The sequence below is a fragment of the Pristiophorus japonicus genome, chromosome 5 (assembly GCF_044704955.1).
Source record: "Pristiophorus japonicus isolate sPriJap1 chromosome 5, sPriJap1.hap1, whole genome shotgun sequence".
Lineage (NCBI taxonomy): Eukaryota > Metazoa > Chordata > Chondrichthyes > Pristiophoridae > Pristiophorus > Pristiophorus japonicus.
Window position 1 is genome coordinate 252,150,285 of NC_091981.1, and position 26,700 is coordinate 252,176,984.

The window sequence follows — 26,700 nt, forward strand, 5'->3', positions numbered from 1 at the left end:
AGACACACATTTTCTCGTGCTTGAAAGCAGCAAGGCACTGCACTGATGACAGAAGAATGTCAAAGCTGCAGCCAGAAAGCATCTATTTATAGAATGTATAACGTGGATGGGAGAGAAAGAGAGAAGCTGAAGCAGTGACTATTTCATTTTTTAAAGGACAAAGAGAGTAAACGTTTCAAGCATAGGAAGATACAGGTCAATCAGTGCAGTAGTGAGAAATGATGTTGGCTCAGAAGATCAAGATGTAGAATCAGTTTTTGGGTGGAGATAAGAAATAATATGGGAAAGAAGTTACTGGTGGGAGTAGTCTATAGGCCCCCAAACAGTAGCTACACTGCATGACAGAGTATAAATCAAGAAATAATGGGGGCTTGTAAGAAGGGTACTGCAATAATCATGGGCGATTTTAATCTTCATATAGATTAGACAAATCGAATTGGCAAAGGTAGCCTTGAGGATGAGTTCAGAGAGTGTATTCGGGATGGTTTCTTCGAACAAAATGTTGTGGAACCAACCAGGGAGCAGATTATTTTAGATCTGGTAATGGGTAATGAGATAGGATTAATGAATGATCTCATAGTAAAGGATCCTCTAGGGAAGAGTGATCATCGCACGTTAGAATTTCAAATTCAGTTTGAGGGCGAGAAAGTTAGGTCTCAAATTAGTGTCCTGGACTTAAATAAAGGTAATTACAAAGGTATGAAGACAGAGTTGGCTAAAGTAGAAAAATAGATTATAGGCTAAGACAGTACTTAAGCAGTGGCAGACATTTAAGGAGATATTTCATAACTCTCAGCAAAGATATGTTTCAGTGAGAAAGAAGGATGAACCATCCGTGGCTAACTAAGGAAGTTAAGGATGGTATCAAATTGAAAACAAAGGCATACAATGTTGCGAAGATTAGTGGTAGGCCAGAGGACTAAGTTATTATTTAAATGGAGAAACATTGCAAAGTGCTGCAGTACAGCGGGACCTGGGGGTACTTGTGCATGAAACACAAAAGGTTAGTATGCAGGTACAGCAAGTGATCAGGAAGGCCAATGGTATCTTGGCCTTTATTGCAAAGGGGATGGAGTATAAAAGCAGGGAAGTCTTGCTACAGTTATACAGGGTATTGGTGAGGCCACACCTGGAATACTGCGTACAGTTTTGGTTTCCAGATTTACGAAAGGATATACTTGCTTTGGAGGCAATCAGAAAAGGTTCACTAGGTTGATTCCAGAGATGAGGGGGTTGACTTATGAGGAAAGGTTGAGGAGGTTGGGCCTCCACTCATTGGAATTCAGAAGAATGAGAAGTGATCTTACTGAAATGTATAAGATTATGAGGGGGCTTGACAAGGTGGCTGCAGAGTGGATGTTTCCACTGATGGGGGAGACTGGAACGAGGGGCATAATCTTAGAATAAGGGGCCGTCCATTTAAAACTGAGATGAGGAGGAATTTCTTTTCTCAGAATGTTGTAAATCTGTGGAATTTGCTGCCTTCAAGAGCTGTGGAAGCCGGGGCATTGAAAAAATTTAAGACAGCGATAGACAGTTTCTTACCGATAAGGGATTAAGGGTTAATGGGGAGCGGGCAGGGAAGTGGACCTGAGTGCATGATCGGATCATCCATGATCGAACTAAATGGTTGAGCAGACTTGAGGGGCCGTATGGCCTACTCCTGCTCTTATTTCTTATGTTCTTATGTTCTAGATGAATGCACCTGTAGTTTGAGAAGTGCAAGGAAATTATGTAGTCAAGAGTTAAAACCCTGATTTTCACTGAGGTGAATACCCATTAGCCTGTCAACTGCACACTTTCAGTTAATGTTACAGCACGCGTTGTAAGTCAGCCTATTGATCAGACTAATGCTAAGATTCTAAATATTTTGAAGGTTTTTTTTGGCAGAGCTTACCTCTCCTATCTCCATCAGTGGCTCAATAATATCCACTCCACCATACCCATACTGAAGGTCAGCTTCTGTCAGTTTGTTCTTCTTGATGAACTGTGTGTTGAGATATCTGCGAGAATGGCAGATTTTAAAAATGTCAAGCACTTTGCCAGCATCACCATTCAAGTTATGCAATCTCTTAAAATTTTGACTTAATTGGAGCACTTTTGTGGGCATTCGTACGCATATTTATTGAAAAAGTGCAAGATGACATGCATATATTGGCATGACAACACTATCGGCTTGGGTCAAATCTTGCACTCAGTACAATTACAGTTCTAAGCCTGGAACCAACAAGGTCAGTGATCTCAGAGATGCAAGCAGAGTACTCTTGACTGGCACCGTATTCTGGTGACCATGCTGAAAAGGAGAATTAAGATAGTAAATTTGTATAATGGTGGTGTGTGCTGGAGCACCAATATGCAGCACCACAAAGTAAGAGATACTGGTTCTATCAATTACTTGGTTCAGTTCCCGATCGGAGTACAAATACACAGGGGAAACATCTCATCAGCTAGCCAAAGGAGTCGCAATTTTAAATTGAACAACAATGGTTTTAATCTGGGACAAAACTTGTTGTCCATGCAAAATCTCTGTTTCCGTCAGCTTATACAACCGTGCAACTGAAGATTACACCACTTGTCTTGCTATGCAATAATTACTTCATTCATCCTCCTCTTTAAAACCCACCTATTAGAATAAGCTATTGGTCATTCCTCCTAATCTTTTCTTGGCTTAGCATCCATTTTCCTCAAACCTACCTGTGAAGCATATTGAGATGTTTTCTACATTATAAATGAAAATTATTGTTGAATGGTAGGTGAAGTAGGCGCCATCTTTATGCGCCACTGTTTTGAATATAGCACGTCTCCGGGCAGCTATCGATGGGACCCGTCCCTTAGCATAGTCTGAGCCCCATCTTTCATAACTGCTGCTTTACCTGGCTGATTCTTTCAGTGGCAGTCCAGTTTACAATAGAATCATTATGATCAAGAGGTTAGCAAAGGTATACACTGACTGACTTGCTGGCTTTAATAACTGTAAGTTAATATTGCCACAAATGTTGGCTGATAAATCTTACGCATTATCACAGAGCACTATAAAGCTTCCTATTGCTCGTCTAACTAGGATTAGTTGGGATACTAACTATCAGACCTATTTAAGGACAAGTGGGAAAAATCCCAGTGATAGGTCTACTACCCCAGCTATTGTCAATGAATCAGTCAAAAAGCTCAATCATTAAAAATACCCTAGAATAGTGCTGTCCTGCCTGGCTGGTAACAGATAACTAAGTCTGCCACAGGTGGTCACCTTAATTACCATCTCCAATTGCCGGGCTTGTCATCTTGAACCAAACTCGAGTTAGATAACTGAAAGGCACACTTTGAGCCTTTGTTAGTCTAGGTGCAACGGCCCGAATCCGGAACTCTGAAAACCGGACTTTTTGTGCATCCCAGATGGAGCTGTTCGCAATCCGGAATTACTGTCCGAAAACCGGACATTTTTGAGGCAGCCAAGATGGCAACATCGGGCAGCAAGGGACGAGGAAATAGGTAAGGGGGGGGGCCGGCAAGGAGTGGAGGATCGGCGGGAGGTGAGGAGCGGAGGGAATTGGCGAGCAGAGGAGCGGATCAACGGGAATCGGTGAGCGGAGAGAATCGGCGAGTGGCAAAGAGCGGAGGACGGCGGGAATTGGTAAGCAGCGAGGAGCGGAGGACCGCGGGAATTGGTAAGCAGCGAGGAGTGAAGGACGGCGGGAATTGGCGGGCGGTGAGGAGCGGAAGGAATCTGTAAGATTCAGCGAAAACATCAGCGTAAACTTTTGGACTTATAAGTTTTGAACTTTGCTGGGACACATTCACTGTACAGCAGAAGAGCTAACCTGGGCAAGTCCAAACATGTTTTAACTTGAATACACATCAGCTGGGCGGGAATACCCATCCACCTCCACGGAGGTGTGTGGGGTTGCTGACCCATCCACCTCCATGGCACGAACCTGGTATTGCAGTACTTCCAGGAACGGTGCAGTGGCTCTCGGCCTTTTGGCTAAGAGCATTGGCGCAGTGATCCTTGATGTGTGCAAGGTGACCTCTGGCGTTTGTGATTTGACAAAGAATTAGAAAGAATGGCTACGAATAAAAAAAATAAAAAATAAAAATAAATAAATAAATGAAAGCAGGTTAATTGGGCGCCTTTTGTCATGGAATGGGAACCCATCAGTGAGACATTAAGTAAGAAGGTCGGTGTTTCAGGCCATCGAAAGACAAAGGAAAGCTATTTTGGCCACAGACTCATCGAAGCCACCCATCAAGGGACAGCGCAGTTTAACAAAGGGGCAGGCAAAGACTTGGTTTTTGCTTTTCAGTTGGACAGCCTCAGGCGGGAAGGACAGTTGGACTTTTAGCAGTCTTGCAGGTATAAGAGAAGGCAGTTGGAAGCCATCTCTCTCTCTCTCCCCTCTTCTACGCCTGCTTGCAGCACACAAGGACCGAGCACTCCATCTGGAACGGCGAGAAGAAACCACCATCTACAAGCCAAGAGAGCCTTGCTACTTCGACTGGGAGGCTGATCTTGAGACTGGACTTGAATACCAGAGTTTGGTACGGACCCAGAAGATACTCTTCATCGCGAGAAGCAGTGAGTAAGCCAGAGGGATAATTGTTGAGCATTTATCTCAGCCCACGGATCTTTAAGACCACCGCATAGTGTGAAAGGATGTCATGTGTCCCATCCAAGCTTTCGGGGTTTTCAGGGGAGGTGTTTGAAACGTGGGTACTTCGTGTGAGGGACCTGTTTAAACAGGCCAAACTGTGTATTGTACTGCATTTGTTTGTTTTACACACCAGGGTGTGTGTGGTTTTACTGGGTGCAGGTGTGTGTTTTAACTTTAATAAAAGCATAGAAACATAGAAAATAGGTGCAGGAGTAGGCCATTCGGCCCTTTGAGCCTGTCCCACCATTCAATATGATCATGGCTAATCATTCACCTCAGTACCCCTTTCCCGCTTTCTCTCCATACCCCTTCATCCCTTTAGCCATAAGGGCCACATCTAACTCTCTCTTGAATATATCCAATGAACTGGCATCAACAACTCTCTGCGGCAGGGAATTCCACAGGTTAACAACTCTGAGTGAAGAAGTTTCTCCTCATCTCAGTCCTAAATGGCCTACCCTTTATCCTAAGACTGTGTCCCCTGGTTCTGGACTTCCTCAACATCGGGAACATTCTTCCTGCATCTAACCTGTCCCGCCCCGTCAGAATCTTATACGTTTCTATGAGATCCCCTCTCATCCTTCTAAACTCGTGTATAAAGGCCCAGTTGATCCAGTCTCAACATAAGAACATAAGAATTAGGAACAGGAGTAGGCCATCTAGCCCCTCGAGCCTGCTCCGCCATTCAACAAGATCATGGCTGTTCTGGCCATGGACTCAGCTCCACTTACCCGCCCGCCCCCCAAAACCCTTAATTCCCTTATTGGTTAAAAATCTATCTATCTGTGATTTCAGATGAGCTAGCCTCAACTGCTTCCTTGGGCAGAGAATTCCACAGATTCACAATCCTCTGGGAGAAGAAATTCCTTCTCAACTCGGTTTTAAATTGGCTCCCCCGTATTTTGAGACTGTGCCCCCTAGTTCTAGTCTCCCTGACCAGTGGAAACAACCTCGCTGCCTCTATCTTGTCTCTCCCTTTCATTATTTTAAATGTTTCTATAAGATCACCCCTCATCCTTCTGAACTCCAACAAGTAAAGACCCAGTCTACTCAATCTATCATCATAAGGTAACCCTCTCATTTCCGGAATCAGCCTCGTGAATCGTCTCTGTACCCCCTCCAAAGCTAGTATATCCTTCCTTAAGTAAGGTGACCAAAACTGCACGCAGTACTCCAGGTGCGGTCTCACCAATATCCTGTACAGTTACAGCAAGACCTCCCTGCTTTTGTACTCCATCCCTCTCGCAATGAAGGCTAACATTCCATTTGCCTTCCTGATTACCTGCTACACCTGCAAACTAACTTTTTGGGATTCATGCACAAGGACCCCCAGGTCCCTCTGCACCGCAGCATGTTGTAATTTCTCCCCATTCAAATAATATTCCCTTTTACTGTTTTTTTCCAAGGTGGATGACCTCAGTTTCCGACATTGTATTCCATCTGCCAAACCTTAGCCCATTCGCTTAACCAATCTAAATCTCTTTGCAGCCTCTCTGTGTCCTCTACACAACCCGCTTTCCCACTAATCTTTGTGTCATCTGCAAATTTTGTTACACTACACTCTGTCCCCTCTTCCAGGTCATCTATGTATATTGTCAACAGTTGTGATCCTGTGGCACATCACTAACCACCGATTTCCAACCTGAAAAGGACCCATTTATCCCGACTCTCTGCTTTCTGTTAGCCAGCCAATTCTCGATCCATGCTAATACATTTCCTCTGACTCTGCGAACCTTTATCTTCTGCAGTAACCTTTTGTGTGGCACCTTATCGAATGCCTTTTGGAAATCTAAATACACCACATCCATCGGTACACACCTCTATCCACCATGCTTGTTATATCCTCAAAGAATTCCAGTAAATTAGTTAAACATGATTTCCCCTTCATGAATCCATGTTGCATCTGCTTGATTGCACTATTCCTATCTAGATGTCCCGCTATTTCTTCCTTAATGATAGTTTCAATCATTTTCCCCACTACAGATGTTAAACTAACCGGCCTATAGTTACCTGCCTTTTGTCTGCCCCCTTTTTTAAACAGAGGCGTTACATTAGCTGCTTTCCAATCCGCTGGTACCTCCCCAGAGTCCAGAGAATTTTGGTAGATTATAACGAATGCATCTGCTATAACTTCCGCCATCTCTTTTAATACCCTGGGGTGCATTTCATCCGGACCCAGGGGACTTGTCTACCTTGAGTCCCATTAGCCTGTCCAGCACTACCCCACTAGTGATAGTGATTATCTCAAGGTCCTCCCTTCCCACATTCCCATGACCAGCAATTTTTGGCATGGTTTTTGTGTCTTCCACTGTGAAGACCGAAGCAAAATAACTGTTTAAGGTCTCAGCCATTTCCACATTTTCCATTATTAAATCCTCCTTCTCATCTTCTAAGGGACCAATATTTACTGTAGTCACTCTTTTACGTTTTATATATCGGTAAAAGCTTTTACGATCAGTTTTTATGTTTTGCGCAAGTTTACTTTCGTAATCTATCTTTCCTTTCTTTATTGCTTTCTTAGTCATTCTTTGCTGTCGTTTAACATTTTCCCAATCTTCTGGTTTCCCACTAACCTTGGCCACCTTATACGCATTGGTTTTTAATTTGATACTCTCCTTTATTTCCTTGGTTACCCACGGCTGGTTACCGCCCTACTTTTTCACTGGAATATATTTTTGTTGAGCACTATGAAAGAGCTCCTTAAAAGTCCTCCACTGTTCCTCAATTGTGCCACCGTTTAGTCTGTGTTTCCAGTCTACTTTAGCCAACTCTGCCCTCATCCCACTGTAGTCCCCTTTGTTTAAGCATAGTATGCTCGTTTGAGACACTACTTCCTCACCCTCAATCTGTATTACAAATTCAACCATACTGTGATCACTCATTCCGAGAGGATCTTTTACTAGCAGATCGTTTATTATTCCTGTCTCATTACACAGGACCAGATCTAAGATAGCTTGCTCCCTTGTAGGTTCTGTAACATACTGTTCTCAGAAACAATCCCATATGCATTCTATGAATTCCTCCTCAAGGCTACCCCGTGCGATTTGATTTGACCAATCGATATGTAAGTTAAAATCCCCTATGATTACTGCCGTTCCTTTTTCACATGCCTCCATTATTCCCTTGATTATTGCCTGCCCCACCGTGAAGTTATTATTTGGGGGCCGAAAACTACGCCCACCAGTGACTTTTTTCCCTTACTATCTCTAATCTCCACCCACAATGATTCAAGATTTTGTTCATTAGAGCCAATATCGTCTCTCACAACTGCCCTGATATCATCCTTTATTAACAGAGCTACCCCACCTCCTTTCCCTTTTTGTCTATCTTTCCGAATTGTCAGATACCCCTGTATGTTTAATTTCCAGTCTTGGCCCCCCTGCAACCACGTTTCTGTAATGGCCACCAAATCATACCCATTTGTAATGATTTGTGCCGTCAACTGATTTACTTTATTTCGAATGCTGCGTGCGTTTAGGTAGAGTGTTTTAATACTAGTTTTTAAACCATGATTTTTAGTTTTGACCCCTCCTGCAGCCCCTTTATATTCATACATATTGTCCCTTCCTATCACCTTGTGGTTTACATTTACCCCAGTGCTACTCTGCTCTGTTGCCTCCTGCCTTTTGCATTCTTTCTTGGGGTCCTGTTCATCTGAGCTCTCACCCACTAGCTAGCTCAGAGCCTTCTCCTGAATTCCGAATACTCCTTGCATTGAGGCACCGAGCTTTCATGCTTGCCTTTTTATTATACTTTGACCCTTTAGAATTTTGCTGTACAGTGGCCCTTTTTGTTTTTTGCCTTGGGTTTCTCTGCCCTCCACTTTTCCTCATCTCCTTTCTGTCTTTTGCTTTTGTCTCCATTTTGTTTCCCTCTGTCTCCCTGCATTGGTTACCATCCCCCTGCCATATTAGTTTAACTCCTCCCCAACAGCACTAGCAAACACTCCCCCGAGGACATTGGTTCCGGTCCTGCCCAGGTGCAGACCGTCCGGTTTGTACTGGTCCCACCTCCCCCTGAACCGGTTCCAATGCCCCAGGAATTTGAATCCCTCCCTGCTGCACCACTGCTCAAGCCACGTATTCATCGGAGCTATCCTGCGATTCCTACAATGACTAGCTCGTGACACTGGTAACAATCCAGAGATTACTACTTTGAGGTCCTACGTTTTAATTTAGTTCCTAGCTCCTTAAATTCATCTCGTAGGACCTCATCCCTTTTTTTTTAACCTATATCGTTGGTACCAATGTGCACCAAGACAATTGGCTGTTCACCCTCCCTTTTCAGAATGTCCTGCACCCGCTCCGAGATATCCTTGACCCTTGCACCAGGGAGGCAAAATACCATCCTGGAGTCTCGGTTGCGGCCGCAGAAACACCTATCTATTCCCCTTACAATTGAATCCCCTATCACTATCGCTCTCCAACTCTTTTTCCTGCCCTCCTGTGCAGCAGAGCCAGCCACCGTGCCATGAACTTGGCTGCTGCTGCCCTCCCCTGATGAGTCATCCCGCTCAACAGTACTCAAAGCGGTGTATCTGTCTTGCAAGGGGATGATTGCAGGGGACCCCTGCACTACATGCTACAGAGTGAATCCACCCTCAGCTCCAATTCCGCAACGCGGACCGTCAGGAGCTGGAGGCGGATACACTTCCCGCACACGTAGTTGTCAGGAACACCGGAAGTGTCCCTGAGTTCCCACATGGTACAGGAGGAGCATATCACGTGACCGAGCTCTCCTGCCATGACTTAACCCTTAGATACACTTAAATTGGCAACAACAATGCTAAAGTCTCTCCTCATATGTCAGTCCAGCCATCCCTGGAATCAGTCTGGTGAACCTTCGCTGCACTGCCTCAATAGCAAGAACGTCCTTCCTCAGATTAGGAGACCAAAACTGAACACAATATTCCAGTTGAGACCTCACCAAGGCCGTGTACAATTGTAGTAATACCTCCCTGCTCCAATACTCAAATCCCCTACCTATGAAGGCCAACATGCTATTTGCCTTTTTCACCGCCTGCTGTACCTGCATGCCAACTTTCAATGACTGATGAACCATGACACCCAGGTCTCTTTGCACCTCCCCTTTTCCTAATCTGCCGCCGTTCAGATAATATTCTGCCTTCGTGTTTTTGCTACCAAAGTGGATAACCTGACATTTATCCACATTATACTGCATCTGCCATGCATTTGCCCACTCTCCTAACCTGTCCAAATCACCCTGCCAGTTCTCGGGCCAAGGTACCCGTCCCTGACTTATTCACTTGTTCAGTACAGTAATTCCAGCCTTAGAACTATTGTAAAATGGGGATGCTTCGAAAACACCGAAGAGAAGCCACTTACAAATCGGTGAGCGGAGGAGCGGCAGGAATCGGTGAGTGGCGGAGACACGTGTTATGCTTCTCCTGTACTATGTGGGAAGTCAGGGACGCTGCCGGTGTCCCTGACAATTACATGTGTGGGAAGTGCATCCGCCTGCAGCCCCTGAAGGACCGCACTGCGACACTGGAGCTGCGGGTGGATTCACTCTGGAGCACCCACGATGCTGAGAATCACGTGAATAGTATGTTTAGTGAGCTGGTCTTACCGCAGGTAAAGGGTACACAGCCAGATAAGGAATGGGTGACCAACAGGAAGAGCAGTGCAAGGAAGGTAGTGCAGGGGTCCCCTGCGGTCATTCCCTTACAAAACAGACACACCGCTTTGGATACTGTTGGGGAGATGACTCATCAGAGGAGGGCAGCAGCAGCCAAGTTCATGACACCGTGGGTGGCTCTGCTGCACAGGAGGGCAGGAAAAAGAGTGGGAGAGCTGTAGTCATAGGGGATTCAATTGTAAGGGGAATAGATAGACGTTTCTGCGGCCACAACTGAGACTCCAGGATGGTATGTTGCCTCCCTGGTGCAAGGGTCAAGGATGTCTCGGAGCGGGTGCAGGGGATTCTGAAAAGGGAGGGTGAACAGCCAGTTGTCGTGGTGCACGTTGGTACCAACGATATAGGTAAAAAAAAGGGATGAGGTCCTACGAGACGAATTTAAGGAGCTAGGAGCTAAATTAAAAAGTAGGACCTCAAAAGTAGTAATCTCGGGATTGCTACCAGTGCCACGTGCTAGTCAGAGTAGGATAGCTCAGATGAATACGTGGCTTGAGGAGTGGTGCAGAAGGGAGGGATTCAAATTCCTGGGACATTGGAATGGGTTCTCGGAGAGGTGGGACCAGTACAAACTGGATGGTTTGCACCTGGGCAGGACCGGAACCAATGTCATAGGAACATAGAAAATAGGTGCAGGAGTAGACCATTCGGCCCTTCGGGCCTGCACCGCCATTCAATGAGTTCATGGCTGAACATGCAACTTCAGTAACCCCATTCCTGCTTTCTCGCCATACCCCTTGATCCCCTCGTAGTAAGGACGACACCGAACTCCTTTTTGAATATATTTAGTGAATTGGCCTCAACAACTTTCTGTGGTAGAGAATTCCACAGGTTCACCACTCTCTGGGTGAAGAAGTTTCTCCTCATCTCGGTCCTAAATGGCTTACCCCTTATCCTTCGTTTGTGACCCCTGGTTCTGGACTTCCCCAACATTGGGAACATTCTTCCTGCATCTAACCTGTCTAAACCAGTCAGAATTTTAAACGTTTCTATGAGATCCCCTCTCATTCTTCTGAACTCCAGTGAATACAAGCCCAGTTGATCCAGTCTTTCTTGATATGTCAGTCCCGCCATCCCGGGAATCAGTCTGGTGAACCTTCGCTGCACTCCCTCAATAGCAAGAATGTCCTTCCTCAAGTTAGGAGACCAAAACTGTACACAATATTCCAGGTGTGGCCTCACCAAGGCCCTGTACAACTGTAGTAACACCTCCTTGCCCCTGTACTCAAATCCCCTCAATATGAAGGCCAACATGCCATTTGCTTTCTTAACCGCCTGCTGTACCTGCATGCCAACCTTCAATGACTGATGTACCATGACACCCAGGTCTCGTTGCACCTCCCCTTTTCCTAATCTGTCATTCAGATAATAGTCCGTCTCTCTGTTTTTACCACCAAAGTGGATAACCTCACATTTATCCACATTATACTTCATCTGCCATGCATTTGCCCACTCACCTAACCCATCCAAGTCACTCTGCAGCCTCATAGCATCCTCCTCGCAGCTCACACTGCCACCCAACTTAGTATCATCCGCAAATTTGGAGATACGACATTTAATCCCCTCATCTAAATCATTAATGTACAATGTAAACAGCTGGGGCCCCAGCACAGAACCTTGCGGTACCCCACTATTCACTGCCTGCCATTCTGAAAAGTAGCCATTTACTCCTACTCTTTGCTTCCTGTCTGCCAACCAGTTCTCAATCCACGTCAGCACACTGCCCCCAATCCCATGTACTTTAACTTTGCACATTAAATCTCTTGTGTGGGACCTTGTCGAAAGCCTTCTGAAAGTCCAAATACACCACATCAACTGGTTCTCCCTTGTCCACTCGACTGGAAACATCCTCAAAAAATTCCAGAAGATTTGTCAAGCATGATTTCCATTTCCCAAATCCATGCTGACTTGGACCAATCATGTCACCTCTTTCCAAATGAGCTGCTATGACATCCTTAATAATTGATTCCATCATTTTACCCACTACCGATGTCAGGTTGACTGGTCCATAATTCCCTGTTTTCTTTCTCCCTCCTTTTTTAAAAAGTGGGGTTACATTGGCTACCCTCCACTCCATCGGAACTGATCCAGAGTCTATGGAATGTTGGAAAATGACTGTCAATGCATCCGCTATTTCCAAGACTACCTCCTTAAGTACTCTGGGATGCAGTCCATCAGGCCCTGGGGATTTAATGGCCTTCAATCCCATCAATTTCCCCAACACAATTTCCCGACTAATAAGGATTTCCCTCAGTTCCTCCTTCTTACTCGACCCTCTGACCCCTTTTATATCCGGAAGGTTGTTTGTGTCCTCCTTAGTGAATAACGAACCAAAGTACTTGTTCAATTGGTCTGCCATTTCTTTGTTCCCCGTTATGACTTCCCCTGATTCTGACTGCAGGGGACCTACGTTTGTCTTTACTAACCTTTTTCTCTTTACATATCTATAGAAGCTTTTGCAATCCGTCTTAATGTTCCCTGCAAGCTTCCTCTCGTACTCTATTTTCCCTGCCCAAATCAAACTCTTTGTCCTCCTCTGCGGAGTTCTAAATTTCTCCCAGTCCCCGGGTTCGCTGCTATTTCTGGCCAATTTGTATGCCAATTCCTTGGCTTTAATACTATCCCTGATTTCCCTTGCTCGCCACGGTTGAGCCACCTTACCTTTTTTATTTTTACGCCAGACATGGATGTACAATTGTTCTAGTTCATCCATGCGGTCTCTAAATGTCTACTATTGCCCATCCACTGCCAACCCCTTAAGTATCATTCGCCAATCTATCCTAGCCAATTCACTCATCATACCTTCAAAGTTACCCATCTTTAAGTTCTGGTCTCTGAATTAACTGTTTCATTCTCCATCCTAATGTAGAATTCCACCATATTCCCCAAGGGGCCTCGCACAACGAGATTGCTAATTAATCCTCTCTCATTACACAACACCTAGTCTAAGATGGCCTCCCCCCTAGTTGGTTCCTCGACATATTGGTCTAGAAAACCATCCCTTATGCACTCCACCGTATTGCTTCCAGTTTGGTTTGCCCAATCGATATGCATATTAAAGTCACCCATGATAACTGCTGCACCTTTATTGCATGCACTCCTCGGGGGAGTGTTTGCTCGTGCTGTTGGGGAGGAGTTAAACTAATATGGCAGGGGGATGGGAACCTATGCAGGGAGACAGAGGGAAGTAGAATGAGTGCAGAAGCAAAAGATAGAAAGAAAAAAAGTAAAAGTGGAGGGCAGAGAAACCTAAGGCAAAAAGCAAAAAGGGCCACATTACAGAAAAATTCTAAAGGGGCAAAATGTGTTAGAAAGACAAGACTGAAGGCTCTGTGCCTCAATGCGTGGAGTATTCGGAATGAGGTGGACGAATTAACTGCATTGATAGCAGTTAACAGGTATGATGTAATTGGCATCACGGAGACATGGCTCCAGGGTGACCAAGGCTGGGAACTCAACATCCAGGGGTATTTAACATTTAGGAAGGATAGACAGAAAGGAAAAGGAGGTGGGGTAGCATTGCTGGTTAAAGAGGAAATTAATGCAATAGTAAGAAAGGACATTAGCTTGGATGATGTGGAATCGGTATCGGTGGAGCTACGGAATACCAAGGGGCAGAAAACGCTAGTGGGAGTTGTGTACAGACTACCAAACAGTACTAGTGAGGTTGGGGACAGCATTAAACAAGAAATTAAGGATGCATGCTGTTGTGTATCTGTAAAGCATGCACTCCCATGTTCCGCCAGCAGGGAGTTCATCCCCTGAAGTCCCAAGGGATCCCAGCATCCCTTGGGAGCACTGTATATAAGCCGGCTCCTAAGGCCTGTTCCTCACTCTGGAGTGTCTTATTAAAGACTGAGGTCACTGTTACTTTACCCTCCCTGTGTGCAGCCTCATCTGTGTTAGGAACACAATAACTGGCGACGAAAATACGAATCCAATGCAAAGATGCAGCAAACTGTGGACATCCTGGAGAAGTTCTCGGAGGGTGAGGACTGGGAAGCCTATGTCTAACGGCTAGACCAGTACTTTGTAGCCAATGAGCTGGACGGAGAAGGAAGCGCTGCAAAAAGGAGAGCGGTCCTCCTCACGGTCTGCGTGGCACTGACCTACAACCTCATGAAGAATCTTCTGGCTCCGGTGAAACCCACAGATAAGTTGTATGAGGAGCTGTGTACTCTGGTTCAGGAGCATCTTAACCCGAGGTAGAGTGTGCTGATGACGAGGTATCAGTTCTACACGTGTCAGCGATCTGAAGGTCCGGAAGTGGCGAGCTACGTCGCCGAGCTAAGGCGACTTGCAGGACAATGTGAGTTTGATGGCTACCTGGAGCAAATGCTCAGAGATTTTTTTTGTACTGGGCATTGACCACGAGACCATCCGACGAAAACTTGTGACTATAGAGACACCGACCCTCAGTAAGGCCATTGCAATAGCACAGGCGTTTATGTCCACCAGCGATAACACCAAATAAATCTCTCAGCACACAAGTGCTAGCAATGTTCATAAATTAACTGGAACTGTGTTTGCGACCAGAAATGTACAGGGCAGAACCCACGAGTCTGCAACTGCCAGCAGGCCTCAGGTGACCCAAATGACTCAGAGTCCCCAACAAAGGATGAATGCAAGGCAATTCACACCTTGTTGGCGTTGTGGAGGCTTCCATTCAGCCTATTCATGCCGCTTCAAAGGGTATGTTTGCAAGAGCTGTGGAACAATGGGACACCTCCAACGTGCTAACCACCACGTGGCAGAGGAAGATCGGTCCATGGTGGATGAAAGCAATTTCGAACCTCCGAGAGAGGAGGCAGATGCTGAAGTACACAGGGTGCACACATTTTCGACGAAATGTCCATCTAGAATGCTAAATGTAAATTTGAATGGCTTACCCGTAGCCATGGAACTGGACACTGGCGCGAGCCAATCCATCATGAGTAAAAAGATGTTTGAGAGACTGTGGTGCAACAAGGCATACAGACCAGCCCTGAGCCCCATCCACATGAAACTGAGAAAGTACACCAAGGAGCTCATCACTGTCCTGGGCAGCGCCACGGTCAAGGTCACCTATGAGGGCACGGAGCACGAACTGGCACTCTGGATTGTCCCGGGCGATGGCCCCACACTTGGAAGGAGCTGGCTGGGCAAAATCCGCTGAAACTGGGATAACATCCGAGCACTATCACATGTCGATGAGGCCTCATGTACCCAGGTTCTGAACAAATTTCCGTCCCTTTTTGAGCCAGGCATTGGAAACTTATCTGGGGCGAAGGTGCGTATCCACTTGGTCCCAGAGGCACGACCTATTCATCACAAGGTGCGAGCAGTACCTCACATGATGAGGGAGAGAGTGGAAATCGAGCTGAACAGGCTGCAACGCGAGGGCATCATCTCCCCAGTGGAATTCAGCGAGTGGGCCAGCCTGATTGTTCCAGTACTCAAAAGTGACGGCACGGTCAGGATTTGCGGTGATTATAAAGTAAATATTAATCTTTTCTCGCTATAGGACCAATACCCGTTCCTTAAGGCGGACGACCTATTTGCGACGCTGGAAGGAGGCAAGACATTTACCAAGCTCGACCTGACTTCGGCCTACATGACGCAGGAGCTGGAGGAGTCTTCGAAGGGCCTCATCTGCATCAACACGCACAAGGGACTGTTCATCTACAACAGATGCCCGTTTGGAATTCGGTTGGTTGCAGCGATCTTCCAGAGAAACATGGAAAGCCTACTCAAGTTGGTACCACACATGGTGGTCTTTAAGGGCGACATATTGGTCATGGGTCGGGACACCGCCGAGCACCTACAAAACCTGGATCGCGTAGGGCTGCAGCTGAAGAGGTCGAAATGCGTCTTCATGGCAACAGAAGTGGAATTTTTGGGGAGAAAGATCGCGGCGGACGGCATTCAGCCCACAGAAGACAAGACAGAGGCTATCAGAAACGCGCCCAGGCCACAGAACGTCACGGTGCTGCGGTCGTTCCTGGGACTCCTCAGCTATTTTGGTAACTTCCTACCGGGGTTAAGCACCCTTTTCGGGCCCCTACATGTGTTATTGCATAAAGGTGAGAACTGGGCATAGGGAAAAAAAACAAGTAATTGCTTTTGAGAAAGCCAGAAACATTTTATGTTCCAACAAGCTGCTTGTATTGTATAACCCGTGTATAAGACTTGTGCTAGCATGTGACGCGCCGTCTTGCGGAGTCGGGTGTGTATTACAACAAGCTAACGTTGCGGGGAAGTTGCAACCTGTCGCCTATGCTTTCAGGAGCTTGTCTAAGGCAGAGAGGGCCTGCAGCATGATTGAGAAAGAGGCATTAGCGTGTGTATTCGGGGTAAAGAAAATGCATCAGTACCTGTTTGGCCTCAAATTTGAGCTGGAAACCGATCACAAGCCCCTCATATCCCTGTTCGCTGAAACCAAGGGGATAAATACTAATGCTTCAGCCCGCATACAAAGGTGGGCACTCGCGCTATCAGTGTATAACTGTACCATCGGCCACAGGCCAGGCACCGAGAAATGTGCGGATGCTCTCAGTCAGCTACTATTGCCCACCACGGGGGTGGAAATGGTGCAGCCTGCAAACTTGTTGATGGTGGCGCAGCCTGCAGACTTGTTGATGGTCATGGAAGCGTTTGAAAATGATAAATCACCTGTTACGGCCCACCAGATTAGGACTTGGACCAGCCAAGATCCTCTGCTGTCCCCAGTAAAAAATTGTGTACTGCATGGGAGCTGGGCCAGCATTCCCGTTGAAATGCAAGAGCTAATCAAGCCTTTCCAGCGCGAAAGGATGAGCTGTCCATTTAGGCAGACTGCCTGTTGTGGGGTAACCGCGTAGTGCTACCAAAAAAGGGCAGGGAGACATTCATCTTGGATCTCCACAGCACACACCCGGGTATAGTAATGATGAAAGCGATAGCCAGATCCCACATATGGTGGCCTGGTATCGACTCTGACTTAGAGTCCTGTGTACGGCAATGCAGCGTATGTGCTCAGTTGAGCAACGCGCCCAGAGAGGCACCACTAAGTTTGTGGTTCTGGCCCTCCAGACCATGGTCGAGGATCCATGTCGACTATGCGGGCCCGTTTCTCGGTAAAATGTTCCTGGTGGTGGTGGATGCTTTTTCAAATGGATTGAATGTGAAATAATGTCGGGAAGCACCGCCACCGCCACCATTGAAAGCCTGAGGGCCATGTTTGCCACCCATGGCCTGCCTGACATACTGGTCCATGACAACGGGCCATGTTTCACCAGTGCCGAATTTAAAGAATTCATGACTCGCAATGGGATCAAACATGTCACCTCGGCCTCATTTAAACCAGCCTCCAATGGGCAGGCAGAGCGGGCAGTACAAACCATTAAACAGAGCCTTAAACGAATCACAGAAGGCTCACTCCAAATCCGCCTGTCCCGAGTACCGCTCAGCTACCGCACGAGATCCCACTCGCTCACAGGGGTGCCCCCTGCTGAGCTACTCATGAAAAGGACACTTAAAACCAGACTTTCGCTGGTTCACCCCAACCTGCATGATCTGGTAGAGAGCAGGCGGCAGCAACAAAATGTAAACGATGGTCGCGCCACTGTGTCACAGTAAATTGATCTGAATAACTGTCTATGTGCTAAACTATGGACATGGTCCCAAGTGGATCGCGGGCACAGTGATAGCTAAAGAAGGGAATGGGGTGTTTGTAGTCAATCTGGACAATGGACAAATTTGCAGAAAGCACCTGGACCAAATGAGACTGCGTTCACAGACTGCCCTGAACAACCCTCAACAGACACCACCTTTTTCGAGCCCACAACACACACCCAAAGGATCAACGACACCACGCCGGACCAGAAAATCAAACCCATCACGCCCAACAGCCCAGCAAGGCCCGGCTCACCCAGCAGTCCTGCAGGGCCAACAAGACGCCAGCCCAGCGAAGGCACAGCCGACACACCAGAACAGACATTTGTACCGAGGCGGTCCACCAGGGAAAGAAAGGCTCCCGACCGCCTCACCTTGTAAATAGTTTTCCCTTTGACTTTGGCGGGGGGGCGGGGGAAGCATGCCTGTAAAGCATGCACTCCCATGTTCCGCCACCAGGGAGTTCATCCCCTAAAGTCCCAAGGGATCCCAGCATCCCTTGGGAGCACTGTATATAAGCCGGCCCCTCAGGCCTGTTCCTCACTGGAGTGTCTTATTACAGACTGAGGTCACTGTTACTTTAACCTCACTGTGTGCAGTCTCATCTGTGTTAGGAACACAATACATGCAATAAAGGTACAGCAGTCATCATAGGTGACTTTAATCTACATATTGATTGGGCTAACCAAACAGGTAGCAAGGCAGTGGAGGAGGATTTCTTGGAGTGTATTAGGGATGGTTTTCTCAACCAATATGACGAGGAACCAACCAGGGAGCTGGCCATCCTCGACTGGGTGATGTGTAATGAGAATGGACTAATTAGCAACCTTGTTGTGCGAAGCCCCTTGGGGAAGAGTGACCATAACGTGGTAGAATTCTTTATTAAAATGGAGAGTGACACAGTTAATTCAGAAATTAGGGCCCTGAACTTAAGGAAAGGTAACTTAGATGGTTTGAAGCGTGAATTGGCTAGAATAGACTGGCAAATGATACTTAAAGGGTTGACAGTGGATAGGCAATGGCAAACATTTAAAGATCACATGGATGAACTTCAGCAATTGTACATCCCTGTCTGGAGTAAAAATAAAACGGGGAAGGTGGCTCAACCGTGGCTAACAAGGGAAATTAAGGATAGTGTTAAATCCAAGGAAGAGGCATATAAATTGGACAGAAAAAGCAGCAAACCTGAGGACTGGGAGAAATTTAGAATTCAGCAGAGGAAGACAAAGGGTTTAATTAAGAGGGGGAAATTAGAGTACGAGAAGAAGCTTGCCAGGAACATAAAAACTGACTGCAAAAGCTTCTGTAGATATGTGAAGAGAAAAAGATTAGTGAAGTTAACAGTAGGTCCCTTGCAGTCCGATTCAGGTGAATTTATCATGGGAAACAAAGAAATGGCAGACCAATTGAACAAATACTTTGGTTCTGTCTTCACGAAAGAAGACACAAATAACCTTCCGGAAGTACTAGGTGACCGGGGGTCTAGTGAGAAGGAGGAACTGAAGGATATCCTTATTAGGCGGGAAATTGTGTGAGGAAAATTGATGGGATTTGGGCCTGATAGTCTGCATCCCAGAGTACTTAAGGAAGTGGCCCTAGAAATAGTGGATGCATTGGTGATCATTTTCCAACAGTCGGTCGACTTTGGATCAGTTCCTATGAACTGGAGGGTAGCTAATGTAACACCACTTTTTAAAAAGGGAGGGAGAGAGAAAACGGGTAATTATAAACCAGTTAGCCTGACATCACTAGTGGGGAAGCTGTTGGAATCAATTATTAAGGATGAAATAGCAGCGCGTTTGGAAAGCAGTGACAGGATCGGTCCAAGTCAGCATGGATTTATGAAGGGGAAATCATGATCGACAAATCTTCTGGAATTTTTTGAGGATGTAACTAGTAGAGTGGACAAGTGAGAACCAATGGATGTGGTGTTTTAGACTTTCAAAAGGTTTTTGGCAAAGTTCCACACAAGAGATTGGTGTGCAAAATCAAAGCACATGGTATTGGGGGTAATATACTGACACGGATAGAGAACTGGTTGGCAGACAGGAAGCAGAGAGTCGGGATAAACGGGTCCTTTTCAGAATGGCGGGCAGTGACTCGTGGAGTGCCTCAGGGCTCAGTGCTGGGACCCCAGCTCTTTGCAATATACATCAATGATTTAGATGAAGGAATTGAGTGTAATATCTCCAAGTTTGCAGATCATACTAAACTGGGTGGCGGTGTGAGCTGTGAAGAGGACACTAAGAGGCTGCAGGGTGACTTGGACAGGTTAGGTGAGTGGGCAAATGCATGGCAGATGCAGCATAATGTGGATAAATGTGAGGTTGTCCACTTTGGGGGCAAAAACGCGAAGACAAAATATTATCTGAATGGCAGCAGATTAGGAAAAGGGGAGGTGCAACGAGACCTGGGTGTCATGGTTCATCAGTCATTGAAAGTTGGCGTACAGGTACAGCAGGCGGTGAAGAAGGCAAATGGTATGATGGCCTTCATAGCTAGGGGATTTGAGTATAGGAACAGGGAGGTCTTACTGCAGTTGTACAGGGCCTTGGTGAGGCCTCACCTGGAATATTGTGTTCAGTTCAGGTCTCCTAATCTGAGGAAGGACGTTCTTGTTATTGAGGGAGTGCAACGAAGGTTCACCAGACTGATTGCCGGGATGGGTGGACTGACATTTGTGGAGAGACTGGATCAACTGGGCCTTTATACATTGGAGTTTAGAAGGATGAGAGGGGATCTCATAGAAACATATAAGATTCTGATGGGACGGACAGGTTAGATGCAGGTAGATTGTTCCCGATGTTGGGAAAGTCCAGAACCAGGGGACACAGTCTTAGGATAAGGGGTAGGCCATTTAGGACTGAGACGAGGAGAAACTTCTTCACTCAGAGTTGTTAACCTGTGGAATTCCCTGCCGTAGAGATTTGTTGATGCCAGTTCATTGGATATATTCAAGAGGGCACGGCTCGGGGGATCAAGGGGTATGGAGAGAAAGCAGGAAAGGGGTACTGAGGGAATGATCAGCCATGATCTTATTGAATGGTGGTGCAGGCTTGAAGGGCTGAATGACCTACTCCTGCACCTATTTTCTAGGTTTCTATGTGAATCGGCGAGGAGCAAAGGATCGACGAGGAGCAGTGTGAATTGGCAAGTGGCGAGGTCCAAAATCCAGCAAAACCCGAAATCCGGCATGGATTCGTTCCCAAGGATTCGGATTTGGACTACTGATTTTGTCTGAAATCCGGAAAAACCCCATAACTGGTACGGACTCGAGGATTCCGGACATTGTGCCTGTATCCTATCTCTAAACTCCTCCAGCCCTCTAACCCTCTGAGATCCCTGCCCTCCTCCAATTCCAGCCCCTTGTGCATCCCTGATTTTCATCATAGAGTCATCGAAACTTGCAGCTCAGAAGGAAGCCATTCAGCCCATCATACCTGTGCTGGCTCTTTGAAAGAGCAGTCATGTTGACTCGTCTCCCCCCTCCCCATCCCCCGTTTTTTGTCCATAATTCTGCAAGTTCCTCATCCTCAAGTACCTGTCCTTTATTTATGGAATAAGCTTCCGCCACCTTTTCAGGTAGAGGGTTCCAGACCCCTCCAAGTCACACACCATCCTGACTTGGAAATATATCGCCATTCCTTCATCGTTACTGGGCCAAAATCCTGGAACTGCCGAACTAACAACACTGTGGGAGTACCTCCACAGACTGCAGCGGTTCAAGGCGGTGGCTCATCACCACCTTCGCAACAGCTATTAGGAATGTGCAATAAATGCTGGCCTCTTACCATATTGTTCCAAGGAAAACAGTCTTAACTTTTCCAACGTCTCCTCGTAACTGAAGTATCTCATCCCTGGTAACATCCTGGTAAACCTCCTCTGTGCCCTTTCTAAGGCCTTTACATCTTTCCTGAAGTGTGGTGTCCAGAACGGTCCACAATACCCCAGGTGAGGCTTAATCAGTGATTTATAAAGTTCTAGCATGATATCTCTGCCTCATCAGCCGTGCCTTCAGCTGGATAGGACCCAAGTTCAGGAATTCCCTCCCTAAACCTCTCCGTCTCTCTACCTCTTTACGTCACTCCTTAAAATCTACCTCTTGAGGTCACCTGTCCTATCTCTATGTGGCTAGGTGTCAACTTTTGTCTGATAGCGTTCCTGTGAAGTGCCTTGGGATATTTTTATTACAGTACCGCCATTATATAAATGCAAGCTGTAGATGAGTAGAGATACCATTAATTCATTACCAGTAGCATGAGCAGATCAGCCATGATCTTATTGAATGGCGGAGCAGGCTCGAGGGGCCTTATGGCCTCCTCCTGCTCCTATTTCTTATGTTCTTATCGTAAACAGTACACCAGTTGGAGATGCTGAGCTTCAGTTTGCCTCACTGCAACCCAATCAAGGCAGACACCAAATCCTGAATACATGAGTGCATGTTTGTATATCGAGACTCCAAGTAACGCCTTCTAAAACTTGTCAGCCCAAATACTAAGTTTCCACATCAGTTATATGGCCAACATCTGACTTCAGTGCAGTGGCTCAATTTGTGCAAGACAACTTTGGATGTGCCAGCCAATTTGTTGGTCTAGATATTCAACGTTTCTGGAAAATACCAGGCCGACTCAGCATCAACTGCTTAATGCAGGAGCTTGTGAAAGGGTATTTGAGAAAGAGATTTTCCTACCATGTGGCTCTTACAGCTTCGAGGGTGTTGACCGACAGATTAGCATAGGATAGAGAAAATCATTTGTGGTGCCATCCTTTTAACAAATGTGCACCCTAAGTGGCCAAATAATCTCCCCTCGCTACATTCTCTTACAAGGCAATGAGCAGATGCTGTGACATCTCCAGGCTGAGGATAGGGTAGAAATGTTGGAGAGGAGATTTGCGCCTGGTAAATATCTGGCTGTTCATTGCCATCTTGTGCTTTTGGGTCTCCCTCTTCTCTGCCAAAACTACCCACTACTCCAAGATCAACCTGGGGGACATCGATAATCACCGACTTCTTTGTTTCCACTACCAATTGACTCCTTAATACCCTCTCCCCTCCACGCTCACCTCAAAACAACGATTGCAAGGAGCTCATTGACAAAGAATGAGATGATCCATTCAGCAGCCTATGCTGCGTTGCCAACAAGCTGGATTTCCCCCAGCCCTAGGTTTGCACCTGCATCTCTAGTTTCATCCCCAGCTCCCCCACTACGCTCTCTCTTAGGTCATCTCGTCCACGGGCACCACCGCCTGCTCCCTTAACCCAATTCCCACTAAATTGCTGATTACATTGCCTAGTTCCATTCTTGCCTATCCAATCATAGCCAGAACATCTCCATCTTCCCACCTGTCCCCCAAGGATCTGCTCTAGACCCCTCCTCTTCCACATGCTGTCCCCCTCTGCGACATCATCCACAGACATGGGTCAACTTCCACGTGCATGCTGATCACACCCAGCTCGACACCTCTCTTGACCCATCCACTGCCTCGGTGTTGCTAGACTGCTTATTCAACACCCAGTCCTGGATGAGTCACAATTTCCTCCAGCTAAAGATTGGTAAGACCAAAACCATCGTCTTCAGCCCCCACCACAAATTCTGTACCTCAGACTGATTGGAGCCCGAGCTGAGCTTCTGAATCAATTTCCTCTCACTCACTTCCACCTCTAACATTGTTTGCCTCCCCCAATCTGCTGCTGAAACACTCATCCTTGTCTTACTTTACCTCCAGACTCGACTATTGGCCAACCTCACATCCCCCTTTTCCGTAAATTTCAGCTCATCTCAAATCCGACTACCTTCTATCCTATTCTGCACCAGGTCCCGCGCACACATCACCTCCTCGCTGACCTGCACTGGTTCTCAATCCCCCAACAGCTCCAATTTAAAATTTTCATCCTCGTGCTTAAAACTCCCCCAGAACTCTCCGTTCCTCTGACTCTGGCCTCTTGTCCATCTCCCCACCACCAGTGACAGCTCTGTCTTCAACTGCCTAAGCCCAACACTCTGGCATTCTCTTCCCAAACCCCTATTCTCTCCACCTCCCTCTCCTCCTTCAACACCCTCATTCTAAACACGTCTGACTAAGCTTTTAGTCATTCCTCCTCATATCTTCTCACTTAGCTTGGGATCCAATTTTTGGATTATGCCTCTTTGAAAGGTTTTGTGACATTCCTTTATGTTAAAGGTGCTATATAAATGCAAGTTGTTATGGGGCACCAATGATAATCTAGGAGCAGGCTATGCACCTGCCCTCAACGACAGGCAACAAGCCAGACAGATGGAGAAGTGGATAAAAATAAAAAAAGGGAGAAACATACCCAAAGTCTCCTGAAAAATGAACTTGAATTTTACAGACTGCACTTTATCCCATATATCAACCGATAGTATTTGAAAGTTCTAGTACCTGTAGGAATTGCAAATAGTCTTAACATACAAAAATAAAATCAGTTACAATATTCTCTTTCCCAAGGATATTCAGCCTACATGTTTCATACAGGATTAGAGTACTGTACTTGCAATTCCTAGCACTTTGAACATCAGTTTAGTTTTGGTTGCATGGAGGCAGAAAGTTCTATCATGCTTGGAATGTACTTCACAGAAGATAAAAGTTGTCATGGTCAGTATGTATTTTATTCTGTGATAGAATGCCTCAAACTAATTAAAGCACATGGCTATCAGTTTAGTTAAGTTCCTGGAACCAATTTTACTTCATCTCCCCACATGGTCCATTCTCTGACAAGACGGCAGGTAATCAACTTAGCACCAAGGATCCTGCAAGATTGTTTGAATTAGTGACTGCAAAAGTACACAGTAGCAGAGGTTGACTTTCCCCATTACCTCCATTTTGTGAACCCTTTCAACAGACTGGCAGAATGGAAATTAAGCAATTTAATTACATTCAGAATGCTCTGAATCACAACTGCCGCATGATTATTAGCCCAACTGTCCATATCTTTCATTCAAGTAAAAAGATAACAGATTACATGCAAAGAAAAGACTGGGAAAGAAAAAATGTCAAGAAACATACAGCCCATACGATTAAAGGAATAGTGACAATGTGGATAGGAAATTAGATGATGAACAGAAAGCAGAGACTAGTGAACAGTTGTTGTTCTAGACTGGAGGGAAGGACACAGTGGTGTTCCCCAGGGGTCGGTATTCGGACCATTGCTCGTTTCGATATATATTGATGACCTGGAATTGGCTATACATGGCATAATTTCAAAGTTTGCAGATGACACAAAACTCAAATGTAGAAAACAATGAGGAGGATAGTAACAGACTTCAGGAGGACATAGACAGACTGGTGAAATGAGCAGACACATGGCAGATGACATTTAACACAGAGAAGTGTGAAGTGATCTATTTTGAAAGGAAGAATGAGGAGAAGCAATATAAACTAAATAGTACAGTCTGAAAAGAGATACTAGGGGTATGTGTGCACAAATCTTTGAGGGTAGTAGGACTAATTGAGAAGTTTGCTGAAAAAGCATATGGGATCTTTAGCTTTATTACAACACAACTTGCATTTATATCGGACCTTCAATGTAGTAAAACGTCCCAAGGTGCATCACAGGAGCATTATAAAACAGAATTTAACATCGAGCCACATTAGGAAACATTAGGGCAGATGACCCAAAGCCTGGTTAAAAAGATAGGTTTTAAGGAGCATCTTAAAGGAGAAAATAGAGGTGGAGAGGGGGAGAGGTTTAGGGAGCGAATTTCAGAGCGAAGGACCTTGGGAGCTGAAGGCACAGCTGCCAATGTTGGCGTGATTAACATTGGGGATGTTCAAGAGGGCAGAATTAGAGGAGCGGAGGCATTGCGGAGGGTTGTGGGGCTGGAGGAGATTACAGAGATAAAAGGAAGACTTGCATTTATATAATGCCATTCACCATCTCAGGACATCCCAAAGCACTTTACAGCCAATGAAGTACTTTTGAAGTGTAGTCATAGAAAATAGGTGCAGGAGCAGGCCACTCAGCCCTTCGAGCCTGCACCACCATTCAATATGATCATGGCTGATCATGCAACTTCAGTACCCCACTCATACTTTCTCTCCATACCCCCTGATTCCCTTAGCCGTAAGGGCCACAACTAACTCCCTCTTGAATATATCCAACGCATTGGACTCAACAACTTTCTGTGGTAGAGAATTCCACAGGTTCATCACTCTGGATGAAAAAGTTTCTGCTCATATCGGTCCTATATGGCTTACCCCTTATTCTTAGACTGTGACCCCTGGTTCTGGACTTCCCCAACAGCAGGAACATTCTTCCTGCATCTAACCTGTCCAGTCCCGTCATAATTTTATATGTTTCCATGAGATCCCCCCTCATTCTTCTAAATTCCAGTGAGTATAAGCCTAGCCGATCCAGAGTTTCTTCATATGTCAGTCCTGCCATCCCGGGAATTAGTCTGGTGAACCTTCGCTGCACTCCCTCATTAGCAAGTACGTCCTTCCTCAGACTGAGACCAAAACAGCACACAATACTCAAGGTGTGGTCTCACCAAGGCCCTGTACAAGTGCAGTAAGACCTCCCTGCTCCTATACTCAAATCGTCTCGCAATGAAGGCCAGCATGCCATTTGCTTTCTTTACTGTCTGCTGTACCTGCAATGCCTACCTTCAGTGACTGATGTACCACGACACCCAGGTCTCGCTGCACCTCCCCTTTTACTAATCTGTCACCATTCAGAAAATAATCTGCCTTCCTGTTTTTGCCACCAAAGTGGATAACCTCAGTTATCCATATTATACTGCATCTG

General features: G+C 46.1%; 1 protein-coding gene across 5 annotated transcripts in view; it reads right to left on the bottom strand.

Annotated features, from left to right (window-relative positions):
* The window catches only part of cul2 (cullin 2), a 111,231-nt gene that overhangs the window by 45,484 nt on the left and 39,047 nt on the right, over positions 1 to 26,700 (bottom strand). For all 5 annotated transcript variants that reach the window (XM_070881556.1, XM_070881553.1, XM_070881557.1 and 2 more), the window contains exon 5: positions 1,898 to 2,003. In XM_070881556.1, the coding sequence (XP_070737657.1) occupies positions 1,898 to 2,003 (106 nt within the window). The remainder of the gene's footprint in view (positions 1 to 1,897; positions 2,004 to 26,700) is intronic.